Source organism: Macrotis lagotis, chromosome X (genome assembly GCF_037893015.1).
Source record: "Macrotis lagotis isolate mMagLag1 chromosome X, bilby.v1.9.chrom.fasta, whole genome shotgun sequence".
Taxonomy (NCBI): Eukaryota; Metazoa; Chordata; class Mammalia; order Peramelemorphia; family Peramelidae; genus Macrotis; species Macrotis lagotis.
In genome coordinates this window covers 254,903,659-254,918,286 of record NC_133666.1, presented here as the reverse complement: position 1 = coordinate 254,918,286, position 14,628 = coordinate 254,903,659, and the positions used below count along the sequence as shown (strand labels likewise).

Genomic DNA, 14,628 nt, shown 5'->3' with positions numbered 1-14,628 from the left:
ACAGAAAGGCCACATTTGAAGAAAAAAGCAGTGAAAAATCACTAACAGGGGAATATCAAAACACTCTATAAATTGGACTCAAATTCCAAAGCTCATAGAAGAACTTAAAAAACTTAAAAAAGAATTTAAAAACCAATGAAGACAGGAAGAAGAAAAATGGGGAAAAGGAATGAAGGTCAAGCAGGAAAATTATGAAAAGTTGACCAAAGAAATCAACCTTGTTAAAAGTAAAAATAACCAACTGGAAAAGAAAACTCATAAGCAGGGGTCTTAACAGTTAACTTTAAATTTAAGTGTTTGATTATCCTTTGACTTATTTTTATCAGGGGCTTAGCACCTTGTCTAATGAGGGCATCATAAACTGAGGACCTGAGTCAATGACTGTAACTTAAAATTATTTGTAAGGTTCTCAGGTGAGACTTCCAGAGCCTCCCAGTACTTAAGAGAGCTTTTAGATTCTTGCAGTTAATTAGATCAGGGTTTGACTTAAGCCATGCTTCACTTAACAAGAGGGTTAAAAGTACCAAGGTCCTGGGTAGGGGGAGGTCCTCTTCCCAGAGAGGGTAATGTGTGAGAGACAATAGGCCTGGGTGGGGAGGGGCACAGGTAGTTCAAGAAATGAAATGGCTTTGGATGATACTATGGCTCATGAGGAGGATTGTGTGTACTTGAAAGAATCTGGGTAAAAAATGAATATAATTTTGATTTGATGCAATTTGAGTCAATGCGGCTTATCAAGTAAACAATCTGTTATAAGTTGATAACAATATGAGCTTATCAAGCAATCAGATAATCAAACTGTGATTGATCATACCTGATTAATAGTGTTAGAGCAATAAATAGCACCAAGGGAAGGTGCACAAAGATTTATAATTTTAGAGGGAAAAGTAGGGAGAATGTGATTGCTGAGTAAATTCTATTCAATAGATTTTAGCGCAGTGAGGGAATAAGGTGCATTCCCACTTGGGTTTAAAAATCTAAATGAATCTACAGGGAAGGGGGTATTAGGAAAGGGAAAGATAAGGAAAGAAGGGACTGATTAAAGGGAAAGTGAAGGTATAAGTGAAAATAAGCAAAATTAAATTTTTAAAAGAAAAGTCAACAGGGAAAGGTAGTTAAAATTTTGGTAGCAATAAGAGAAAAATATAAATGAAGAAAGATAGCATGGAGGGAAATACAGTATTCATAATCTTAATTGTAAATTTGAATGGGATGAACTGACCTGTAAAATGGAAGTAGATAGCAGAATGAATTAAAAACCAGAATCCTACAATAGGTTGTTGACAAGAAACACATTTGAAGCAGAGAGATGCACACAGGGTAAAGGTAAAAGGTTGGAGCAAAATATATTATGCTTCAGCTGAAGTAAAAAAAACAATCTGGGGTAGCAATCCTAATCTCAGATAAAATAAAAGCAAAAATCAATCTCATTAAAAGTGATAAGGAAAGAAACTATATCTTCTTAAAAGGCACCATTGGTAATTAAGTTATATCATTACTAAACATATATGCACCTAATTATATAGCATCCAACTTCCTAGAGGGAAAGCTGAGCAAATTACAAGGAGATATAGACAGAAAACTTTAATAATGGGGCAACTTCAACCTCCCTCTCTCAGAACTAGATAAATCAATAGCAAAATAAACAAGAAGGAAGTTAAGAAGATGAGTGAAAACTTACAATTTACCTCTGGACAAAACTCAATGGGGATAGAAAAGAATATACCCTTTTCTAAGCAGTACATGGCACCTACACCAAAATTGACTATGTACTAGGGCACAAAAACTTTATAATCAAATACTGAAAGACAGAAATAATACATACACACTTCTCCGACCATGATGCAATAAAAATTACATGTAATAAAGGGCCATGGAAAAATAAACCAAGAACTAATTGGAAATTAAATAACTTAATCTTAAATAATGTGGATCAAACAGGAAATAATAGAAATAATAATTATATCCAAGAAAATGATACTAATGAGACATCATTAAATTTATGGGATGCAGCCAAAGCAGTTTTGAAGGGAAAACTTTATATCTTTAAATGCCTATTATGAATAAAATAGAGACAGAGGAGATCAATGAATTGGATATGCAGCTAAAAAAGCTAGGAAAAAAAAACAAATCAAATAACTCCAATTAAATACTAAATTAGAAATTCTGGAAGTCAAGGGAGAGAGATTAATAAAATTGAAAGCAAGAAAACCATTGATCTAATAAATAAAACTGAATTCGTTTTATGAAAGAACCAATACAATAGACAAACTTTTGGCTAATCTGATTAAAAAAAAGAAATAAGATAACCAAATTACCAGTATGAAAAATGAGAAGGATGAACTAACCACCAGTGAAGAGGAAATTAAAGAAATAATTTGGAGCTACTTTGCTGATCTGTATGCCAATAAATTGGATAAACTGAGGGAAATGGATGAATGTTTACAAAAATACAAACTGCCCAGATTGAAAGAATTACTTAAATAACCCCATTTCAGAAAAAGAAATTGAAGAAAGCATCAATAAACTCCCTAAGAAAAAGTCTACAGTTTCAGATGGATTTACAGGTGAATTCTACCAAACATTCTACATATTCTATTCTACATAAACTACTTGAAAAAATAGCAGAGAAAGGAGTTCTGCCAAACTCCTTTTATAACAGTGATGATACCTAAACCAGGAAGAACCAAAACAAACCAATCTCCCTAATACATATTGATGCAAAAGTCTTAAATAAAATTTTAGCAATGAGACTACAGTAAGTTATTATCAGGATAATTTACCATGATCAGGTAGGATTTATACTAGGGAGGAGGCAGTGATGGTTCTACATTAGTAAAATACTCAACATAATTAAACACATCAGTAGCAAAACCAACAGAAATCATATGACTATCTCAATAGATGTTGAAAAGGCCTTTGATAAAATACAACATCCATTCCTATTAAAAACCACTAGAAAGTTTAGGAATAAGTGGAGTTTTCCTAAAAAAAATAATATCTATCTAAAATTATCAACAAATATTATATGTAATGGGAATAAACTTGGAGCATTTCCAGTAAAATCAGGGATGAAACAAGGATGCCCATTATCACCATTACTATTCACTATAGTAGTAGAAATGCTAGCAGTAGCAATAAGAGAAGAAAAAGAAATTGAAGGAATCAGAATTGGCAATGATGAAGCAACACTTCACTCTTTGCAGATGATAGAGAACCTGTGAAAGTCATCTAAAAAACTCCTTGAAACAATTTATGAATTAAATGAAGTAGTAGGATATAAAACAAACCCACATAAATCATCTGCTTTTCTATATATGAACAACAAAGCCCAAGGGCAAGAGATAGAAAGAGAAATTCCATTTAAAGACAACATTAAATAATTGGGAATCTACCTCCCAAGACAAACACAGAAACTTGTATTAACTCAATTATAAAGCACTAATCACCCAAATAAAGTCAGATCTCAATAATTGAAAGAATGTCAAATGCTCATGGTTAGGTTGAGTTAATATAATAAAAACAACAATTCTAACCAAATAAAATTACTTATTTTGGTGCCTTACCAACAAACTACCAGATAACTACTAAGCTAGTAAAAGTAACAATAAAATTCATATGGAGCAACAAAATGGCTAGAATAGCATGGAAACTGATGAAAACAAATGTAAAGGAAGGTGGCCTAGCTCTACCAGATCTAAAACTATAATATAAAGTGGAAGTCATCAAAACTGCTTAGTACTGGTTAAGAAATAGAGTAGTGGATCAGTGGATTAGGATAGTTTCAAAAGAAAATGCAGTAAATGACCACAGCAATCTACTATTTGACAAATCCAAAGACATCAGCCTCTGGGATAAGAACTTACTATTTGACAGAAATGGTTGGGGAAACTGGAATATAGTATGGTAAAAACTAGGCATAGGTCTACATCTCACATTCTATACTAAAATAAGATCAAAATGGGAAACAATCTTCACAATTAGGAATTCTGTTAAAGGTCTCATTTGTAAAATATATAGAGAATTGCATCAAATTTATAAAGTCACAAGTCATTCCCCAATTGATACATGGTCAGAAGATTTGAATAGACAGTTTTCAAATGAAGAAGTTAAATTGATCCAAATCATTATTAGAGAAATACAAACTAAAACAACGAGGTATCATTTCACACCTATCAGATTGGCCAAGATGAGCAAAAGGGAAAACGACCAATGTTGGAGAGGTTGTGGGGGGATTGGGACATTGATGCACTGCTGGTGGAATTACAAATGGATCCAACCTTTCTAGAGAGCAATATGGAACTATGCCCAAAGAGCAATAAAACTGTTCATACCCTTTGACCAAGCAATTCCAGTTCTAGATTCAGAAGAAATTGTAAAGGGAAAAATCCTACATATTCCAAAATATAGCAGCTCTTTTTGTAGTGGCAAAGAATTGGAAATTGAGAGGATGCCTATCAACTGGGGAATGGCTAAAGAAGTTACATGAATACTATGGAATATTATTGTTCTTTAAGAAACAATAGAGACTCTAGAGAAGCATGGAATGACTCTTGGGATCTGATGCTGAGCGAATGAAGTAGAACCAAGAGAACAATGTACACAACAACAGCATTGTGAGATGAACAGCCTTGTTATAAGCAGCTCCTCTCAGCTGTCCAGTGAGCTAAGACAGTTATATTTAATTGGCTATGGACTATATTATCCCCATCCAGAGGAAGAAAAACAAAACAAAACACAAAAAAACCCCTTCTGAATCTGATAAACACTTTATAAAAATTAACTCTTATGTATCTCTTTCCCTTAATTCTAATTCTTCATACTAAAAATGACTAATTTGTAAAGATGTTTATCAAAAAAATATATTTACAAGACTAACCTAATTGATTGCTGCTGAGGGGAAGGTGGTGGGAAAGGGATGGTGGAAGAAAATTTTGTTACAAAAATATACATGTATATATGGATGAAAATAAAGAAATAAATAAAAGAGTTTTGTAAAGATGACTAGAGAAGTGACATACCACAGACTCACACATATTACAGTGTGCTCAAGGGACTTTAGATGCTCAGCTCCAAGGTTATGGGTTTACCAACTTAGGAAGTGATAGGCAAAACAAAAATCCAGATCATAACATTTGATTGATCAATGGTTTGCACATTCTCTCTGCCTCTCTCTCAGTATGACTATTAATATTTATTATGTGGGAGGGTTTAGAGAGTTTTTTTTTAACAAGATTGTATATGTGCATTTCAAAAATTCTGAAAAAAATATTTTGTTTTTTCTTTTTTTAGCAACTATTTAACTGTCAGTCACTACACAAGCTGAGTTTGCCAGACAATGATTTAACAACATTGCCAGCATCCATTGCAAATCTCATAAATCTCAGGGAACTAGATGTCAGCAAAAATGGTAAGTTGTTAAATTTTTTTATAACTGTACATATATTAAAAAAGCTCCTGAAGTACTATAGACCAGAGTATATGAAATTTTTAAATTTTTGCATTTTACACAATATTATTGTTTCAATATTATATATAAAGAAACAAAATTTAAAATATCTTTGATATTTAACATATCACCATATTGACATTCTGTGTTCTATGTAGGATTTAAAACTGTATATTTCTGTATCCTTATAAGAAAACATTTTAAAAACATTTCATTGCTTTAATGTGCATTTTCCTCCTCCAAAAGTGAAAGAACAACAAGGAAAATTTCTATTCTTTATCTAATTCTCAGGAAAAGCTGTGTTCAAATCCTTCTTCAGACACTTCTTCTTTGAGAGCAGGGCCTATCTCTGTTCTTTAAGAATTATTCATTTATGTGTATTTTAATATTTATTTAATAAATTTAATTCCAAAATATCTTTTTCCCTTCAGCCTAACTCTCACCCATTGAGAAAAAGGAAGCAATATGATACCTATAATACATGTGAAATCATGCAGAACATTTTCACATTTCTGTATTGCTATTAGCATTTCTCTTCCACCTTAGAGAAGAAAAACAAAAGTAAAAAATGCATGCTTCAATTTCCATTCATAGTTCATCAGTTCTTTCTCTTAAGATAGATGTTTCATCTTGAGTCTTTTGGAATTTCACTTATCTTTGTAATGATCAGAGTAGCTAAATCTTTGCCAGTTAGTCATCATTATTTTATAATATTGATGTTACCATGGACATATTCTCCTGATCGTTGTCACTTTGTTTTTCTTCAGTTTATGTAAGTCTTGCACTATACCTCACCCTTTTACTGGCTATAGTACTCCAGAATTCAACTTGAGGCATTAAGGGTAGAAGCAGCTGGGTGGCATAGTGGATAGGACACTAGCCTTGGAATCAGGAGGATGGGAGTTCAAAAACAGCCTTAGTTAAATCCAATTCATGTACTTAGCATAGCATCACCTCCCTGATAATCATGATCTTTGAGAGTGAAGGACAAACATCACCTTTAGGAAGTGGATGTTGAAAGAACCTTGGTATTAAGAGCATCCTATACTCTTTCATCTTGCTTACATCTTCTTACCAGGTGTTTTTTTCCATTAGGGCATAATTTTTGTAACGAAAGGATAAAAAGATAGATATGACTCTGACTTGCTCTCAAAGACTTTACAGTTCTGTGTATTAAGGTTAACAGAACAAATGTACTTCCTACCTACTTGGAATAATGGGAGAAGTAGATGTTCCCTTCTTTTTACTTCTGTCTAGCTTCTCCTTCACCATATTCTTTCTCTTATATGAACTGTATGACAATTGAAGGAAACCAGAGTCAATTAAAGCAGTAATAACAGGGTCTTCAGCTGAAGGTGCTATACTTGGCCAAATTTTGAGTTAGTTGTTCTTATGTATGGAAGGATGTTGGACCTGCCTGGTTTTTCTTTACTGGCAGAAACAGGACATTTAATTAAAATTTATTAAGTTAATTTAAATCTCTAAGGAGAAAACTTTAAAGAAAAGAATATCTTAAGTCAAAATTACTTAGTAAATTTGGAGATCATTTCACATTTCCTTTCTCTTGTTTCTCTCAAATATGCCAGTATTATCCATGTTCTGATGGATCAAACAGTAGATTTCCATTGTATTTCCTTCCTGTCTAATGTATTTTTATTCTGTTACTAATAATCACTGTAAGCTAGGAAAACTCACTTAAGCTCTCTGGGCCCTGATTTTCTTATGTGTAAAATGATAGGTTAGATAAGATAGTCCCTAAGATCATCTTCTGACTTTTAATCCTGTCATTCTATTATGTTTTCTTTTCTAAATTGCACATTACAGAGATATAGTACTTGTATTAAGCACCTCACATGATTCTTTGTAGATGTTAGATATGTAATAAATGTTTCTTGAACCACTTATTAATTCCTAGTTTTGTGGTTGGATTCAGATTAACTAAAGATGATCTACAGAAACACTTCACTCTTACTTAATCATAATCATAATTTTTATGTAGTATAATTTTGTCATCAATATCTATTAAGTGGAGAATGTAAATACTAATTTTACAAGTGTTAATTACATGATTGATAAAATACTGCTATATCAAGAAAGAAAAGGTCTTTATAAAGAGGCCATTTGTTGTAAGGTTCAAGGAAATCTTTATTACAGTCTTTCAAGTTACTATTTGAGAAACTTACATGAATTTATGCCTTAAGTAATTTTTCTACTTAATTTTAAAATTTTTAATAGTATTTCCCCAATTATATGTTAAAATAATTTTTAACTTTTTTTTAAGTTTTGAGTTCCAAATTCTATTCTTCCCTCTCTGTCTCCTACTAGAAATGATAAGCAATCTGATATTGGTTCTGCATATTTAATCATGTAAAGCAATTCCATATTAGTCATTTTGTATAAGAAGACTCAAACCAGAAAGAAAGAAAGAGAAAAATTGTATGCTTCAGTTTGTATTTAGAGAATATCAGTTCTTTCTCTGGAGGCAGATATCTTGATTCATCATGAGCCCTTTGGGATTTTCTTGGACCATATTGTTGCTGCTAATAACTAATCACTCACAGTCATTCATTATATAATATTGCTGTGATATCATGTACAACATTCTTAGGTTCACACAGTAATTCTGTGTCAGAGGTCAGACTTTAGTATCAGAATTTCTTCACTTTGAAGCTAGATATTCACTATTCTTTGTTACTTCTTGCCTATTGGCGGTGATGGTGCTGGGGAGTTTATATAGTCAACTGGTTAACAAATGGCGTTTGTAAAGCTCAGTAGATTATAATCTGCATCTCTGTACAAATAAAAAAAGAAATACTTGGAAATCACTACATTTGAAAAGATAGGGGGAAAAGATGAATCATAATTTTGTTGAAATTTTATTATATTTTTTCTACAATATAATCTTTCCTTCAAATGGATTGAATATTATTGAATGATATGATAGGCCTATTGATTTTTGTAAAATAATGTATTTAAAATACTTTATTTAAATATATAGAGGAAAATGTTTTAATGTTGAATATCATCTAATACTAATACAGCTGTAATAGCTAGGTGCTAGTGAAATTTACAATTTTTCTTAAATAAGAGGCTGAATTGAAAAGCAAATAGAATGACATAATTTCTAAGAAACTTTGCTTCAAAATTGTCAAACTTCATTAAATGAGAATTATTCATTCTAAGTAAAAATGATGTTTAAGAGAATTGACTTTTTTATTTGAATAAAAGGTTTTTATAAAAGACTTTGTAGAAGATTTAAGTCTATGTGGCATTATTCACTTATTTCTATATAATGAAATTTCTTTTTTCACTGTGTTCATAATCCTGTTTCCCAGTAATGTGAGCACTCTTTCTTAATTTACTATTACATGAGAGGTTCTCTGTCCATAAGTTTTCCTTCTCTGACATTTTTCTTTGACTATACCTTGAATGAGACAACATAGAACAGGAAGCAAAAGTCATTGAATGAAGTTAAAGTCCTCTCATTAGATTCCCTTGAAATTTGCATAGAGGTAGATAGAACATGCAATTCCCAATTGTCAGTGGCTAAATGTTTCATCATCTTTTCAGTTATTGTGACTATAATTACAAATAAAATCACTAAATGGGAATTCTTTTAATTTAGTATGAGACTTGGGGATTAATGTAACTTTGCTTTTCAAACATAGTTTCTCTTCAATTCTTGCTTGAAAGCATTTTTTCTTGTCTTTTTTTTCTGACACAACCTGTAACACTTTCATTAGTCTCAGTAAACCGCATTGCTTTCTAATTCTAACACTTCCAATGCGTTTCTGTCCACTCAAATCCCATTCAAGTCACCACCCTCACTTTCTCCTTTGGAGCCATCTGGATCCAGGGACCAGATATGGATCAGGATGACTGGAGAGCCCTGGATGCAGGGCAAGCAGGGTTACATAACTTGCCCAAGGTTACACAGCTAGTAAGTGTCAGAGGCTGGATCTGAACTCCAAGGCCAGTGCTCCATCCACTGCACACCTTGCCTGCTTCTTGCTTTCCTGAAGTCATCTCTTCTTATAGTACAATAGAATTCCATCACAATCAGATACTATGATTTGTTCAGTCATTCCGCAATAGAATTTCCAATTTTTTGTCTCTAGAAAAGAGTTGCTGTATATATGTTTGTCCTTTCCCTTTTTTGTTATGTATCTCTTTTTTGAATTCAGATGCAATAGTAAAATTGTTTGGTAAAGGGTATGCATTGTTTTATAGTCCTTTGTGCATAGTTCCAAATTGGTCTTCAGAATGGTCGAATCAATTCACAACTCCTCCAAGGGTGCATAATGCCCCATTTTCACCACATCTCCAATATTTGTCATTTTCTTTTTCTACCCTCTTAACTAAGCTAATAAATATGAAGGTAGTACCTCAGAATAGTGATTTAGAGTGTTTCTTCTTACGGCTTTAGATAGCTTTGATTACTCCTTCTGAAAACTGTTCTTATCCTTTTATTATTTATCATTTGAGGAGTGGCTTTTATTTTTATAAATTTGATTCAGTTCTCTATGTTTAAAGAATAAAGTTTTTGTCAGAGAAACTTGGTTCAAATTTTTTTTCACAGTTTCAGGCAAAAATATTTTCCTCCCTTTTATTCCCCCTCTATTTTATTCTCTCTGTTCTTTCACACTGTCCTTTATCAAGTGTTTTCCTTCTGACTACGCCTTCCCCATCCACCCTCCCTTCTATAATGTTCCCCCCCCTTTTTAGCCTCTTCCTCTCCTGCTTTCTTGTAGGTTAAAATAGATTTCCCAATTCAGTTTATATATTAGTCCCTCTTTGAGCCAATTTCCTTTTTTTCTTTTCCATCTTTCCCTCCACTGTAATAGCTTTTTCCTTGCCTTTTTTATGTGAGATCATTTACCTCATCCCACTTCTTCTTTTCTCCTTCCATCGCATTCCTCTCTTACCCCTTGGTTTTATCTTTTTAGATATCTACCTTTCTTATTCAACTCACTCATGTGCTCTCATGTGTCCTCTTAACTGACCTAATGATGAAAATGAGATGTGTCATCTTCCCAGGTAGATTCCTACAGGAAACAGTTTAGTTGTATTAAATCCCTTATGAATTCCCATTTCTCTTTACTTTTTTATGCTTCTTAAGTCTTGTATTTGAAAGTCAAATTCTTTATTCATCTCTGGTCTTTTCACATATTTAAAAGTATTCCCTTTCAATTGAATGTCCATTTTCCCCCCTAGGGGATTGTTCTCAGTTTTGCTGGGTAGGTGATTCTTGGTTGTAATCCAAGCTCTTGATTCCAAGCCATACTTTAATGCAGAAACTGCTAGATCGTATGTCATCCTGACTGTGTGACTCCATAATATTTGAATTATTTCTTGAAGTATTTTCTTCTTGACTTTGCCCTGGCATTTGGCTATAATATTTCTGAGAATTTTCATTTTGAGATCTCTTTCAGGAGGTGATCAAGGATTCTTTTCAATTTCTATTTTGCTCTCTAATTCTAGAATATTGGCAGTTTTCCTTGTTTAATTTTTTTTGTTTGTTTTTGCAGGGCAATGGGGTTAAGTGGCTTGCCCAAGCTAGGTAATTATTAAGTGCCTGAGGCTGGATTTGAACTCAGGTACTCCTGACTCCAAGTCCAGTGCTCTATCCACTGTGCTACCTAGCCACCCCTGTTAATTTCTTAAATAATGTCTGGATTCTTTTTTTTTTGGTCATGGCTTTCAGGTAGCCCAATAATTTTTAAATTCTCTCTCCTGGACCTATTTTCCAGGTTAGTTGTTTTTCCAATGGAATATTTCTTACTACCTTTTATTTTTTATAATTTTGGTTTTTTTAATTGTTTATTGATTTCTCAAAAAATCATTAACTTCTCTCTGTTTAGTTCTAATTTTTTAGGAATTATTTTCTTCAGTGAGTTTCTATATGTCCTTTCCATTTGGTTAATTTATACTTTTTTTTTGCAAGGCAAATGGGGTTAAGTGACTTGCTTTTATTATTTGGCCTATTCTGTTTTTTAAAGGTATTTTTGGTGTCTCCTTTATCAAGCTGTTGACTCTTTTTTCATGATTATATCACTCTCTTTTTCTTCCCAGTTTTTCCTCTGCTTGTCTGGTTTTCAAAATTCCTTTTGAACTCTTCCATGTTTTTCTTGGAGGCTCTGGAAATAGGAGTTTTGACTTTGTTACCTTTTGAGTGTCTTGATCTTTCTTATCTCCACAATAATTTTTCCAGCCTATTTCTTAACTTTAACTCTTTTTTTAGAGTAGTGCTCTGCTTCCAAGTTGGAGGACATACTATTCCAAGCTTCAGGGGATTTGTGCAACTGCTTTCAGTTCTTCTGTGGTGATATGACCAAGGGAGAGGTGTGGATACTACTCTTCTGTCCTGTGAGCAACCACATGCATTGTTTTCTGCCAGCTGTGACAAGGGTCCCTGCTCCATTGTAACTACAAGCTTTATGTTTTTCCTTTTTCCTGGGATTGCCACCCAAATTTGAGAATGGGCAAAGCACCTGAGTCCTGCCCTTAGAGCTAGCAGAGAGATCCCTGTAATCTCAGTCCCTTTACAACTTATGGACTGAGACCTGCAGAAGCAACTGTTACCAATTGATTTGCTCCCAAGACCTTCTTCTGGTTTGTTGAGACCTGTGGTGTGCTGGCATCTACGCTGGACTGTGCTTCTCTCTTCTCCAGGTGCATCAGACCTTTCCTGCCACCCTTCTAAGTTATCTTTGACTGGAAAATTATTTTACCTCATCTTTTTGTGGGTTCTGCTGCTCTAGGAAATGTTGACACTATTTAAAGGTGTTCAGAGGGCTTTTGGAAGAACTCAGGCGAGTCACTGCCTTTTCTTTGCCATCTTGGCTCCACCTCTCAAAAAGGTGAAATCTAACAATTCCAGAGATAAAATCCCAAAGTGATCAAGAGAAAGAAATTCAAGTATAAATTAAAGGAATTTTGAGTATCACGAGTCTGCTTTAGACCACCAGAAATTGTAGGTTTGTGTATATAATAATGTGTTAATATAATAAAATAACAACAAATAACTTAATCATCAATGCAAAATTTAATTAAAGAGAGGCATTTGTATCATTCTGATCCCTCAATTTTATTTGGGCAGACTAATTGCTTTGCAAACACCCTAGAAAATAGAGCAGCCAAGGGAACACACAAGAAACATATTCCCTAGGAAAAAAAGAGAAAATATACTTGAAAAAGAAAGACACCAATAGATTTTCAAAAACTAATAATGTACAACTCAATAAAAAAGCATATTTTGACCATTCTGCAAGTGTATAACTGATTCTGCACTATAAGTTCATCACTGTCTAGCAGAAGATGGGGATAGGAAGATAATGGTAAAGCATTTAGTTCATCATTTTTTTTTAAGGTTTTTGCAAGGCAGTGGCTTGCCCAAGGCCACACAGCTAGGTAATTATTAAGTGTCTGAGACCAGATTTGAACCCAGGTACTCCTGACTCCAGGGCCGGTGCTTTATCCACTGCGCCACCTAGCCACCCCGTGGTAAAGCATTTATCATCATGTTTTGTCATCATTCCTCAGGAAACTGCTCGCTTTACTTTTCATCAGTTCATGTAATTCTAGTCATTTACTTTTCATCATAGCTTTCTTTTTTTTTTTTAGTTTTTTTTTGCAAGGCAAATGGGGTTAAGTAGCTTGCCCAAGGCCACACAGCTAGGTCTGAGACCAGATTTGAACCCAGGTACTCCTGACTCCAGGGCCGGTGCTTTATCCACTGTGCCACCTAGCCACCCCTCATCATAGGTTTCTTTGAAACTTTCAACTTTTCTTATAAGGCAATAATATTCTATAAACATTCAGAAGCCATAATTTCATTTTTCTGATCATGGCCCTATAATTTCTAGTTTCTTTGCCCCTACAAAAAAGAGTGTTTACAAATGTTTTTGTACCTATATCCTTTTACTCTTTGATCCCTTTGAGAGTTTAAGTCTAGTATTGCTGCTTAGTTTGCACCCTTTAGGAACTTGTTTGCTAGAGTTCCAAATTACTTTGTAACAATCTAGTATAGTTCACAGGTCCTCCAGCAGTGTGATTGTGTTAGCCTATCTTTCCAAGGCTTTTCCAAAATTGTCATTTTCCTTTCTCATCTTTGTTAATGTAATGAGGCACATGAGACCTCAGAGTTGTTTTAATAGGCATTTCTCTATTAATTTTTTAGATCATTTCTGTGGTTATTGATTATTTGAATTTCTTTCTATCAGAACTATTTATTTACATACTACACTTATTTGTCCATTGAGAAATGAAAATTTTTCTGATAAATTTTCCTATGAATCTATAAATAGTTCCTCAATATGCAAATAAGAGCTATTAAATCTCTGAAGTCAGTAAGAAATTAAGTTGTGAGCATTTCAGCTTCAAGGGATCTTAGAAATATAACTTCTCATTTTAGCAATAAATTCTTTTAGTCTCTTTTAGACTGACAGATCTGAACACACAAGGGTATTCAAAGTAATGTTACGACCATCCTATTCTGACTTTGCCCAAACATTTTCATGCTTTTAAAGATAACTGAACTTTGTTTCAATTAGGAAACCTAATTTTGAGTCTGCTGTGATATTTGACAAGCTGTTTGACTTAAAGTAAGCCTTCCCTTATCTTTAAATTGTGACAATTGTAAATTGTCAATGCAACCTTCCTCAAAGTGACAAAGTATCTTCTTTTTTTTTTGGTGGAGTGGGGTTTGCAAAGCGTTGGGGTTAAGTGATTTGCCCAAGGTCACACAAGCTAAGTAATTATTAAATGTCTGGGGTCGGATTTGAACTCAGGTCTTTCTGACTTCAGGGCTGGTGCTCTATCCACTTCACCACCTAGCTGCCCCTAACATAATATCTTAAACTGCAAAATGTTAAGGAAATGTAAGCTTCTAAGAATGAAGGATCAATCATATAATAAGAATGCTTTCAAACATCCCCCCCAGTAAACCATTCTTATCTCTGTAGTTTTGTTTTCTTCTAGTTCACATTAGGGAAAGACTGTCTGCCTACTCTAGTATACATTTTACTTGAGCACATATTTCTGACCCTCTTTAATCTACATATTTTTGCAATTCCAAGTTTAAAAAAATTTTCCACTTGCATTGCAGGGGACAAAAATAGCATTCTATATGAAATTGTTTCATATCACTTATTTTTTGAAAAAATTATATATAATAATTC

General features: G+C 33.5%; 1 protein-coding gene across 7 annotated transcripts in view; it reads left to right on the top strand.

Moving 5' to 3' along the window:
• The window catches only part of ERBIN (erbb2 interacting protein), a 202,214-nt gene that overhangs the window by 109,711 nt on the left and 77,875 nt on the right, over positions 1-14,628 (top strand). For all 7 annotated transcript variants that reach the window (XM_074206738.1, XM_074206736.1, XM_074206735.1 and 4 more), the window contains one exon: positions 5,293-5,410. In XM_074206738.1, coding sequence (XP_074062839.1) covers positions 5,293-5,410 — 118 coding nt within the window. The remainder of the gene's footprint in view (positions 1-5,292; positions 5,411-14,628) is intronic.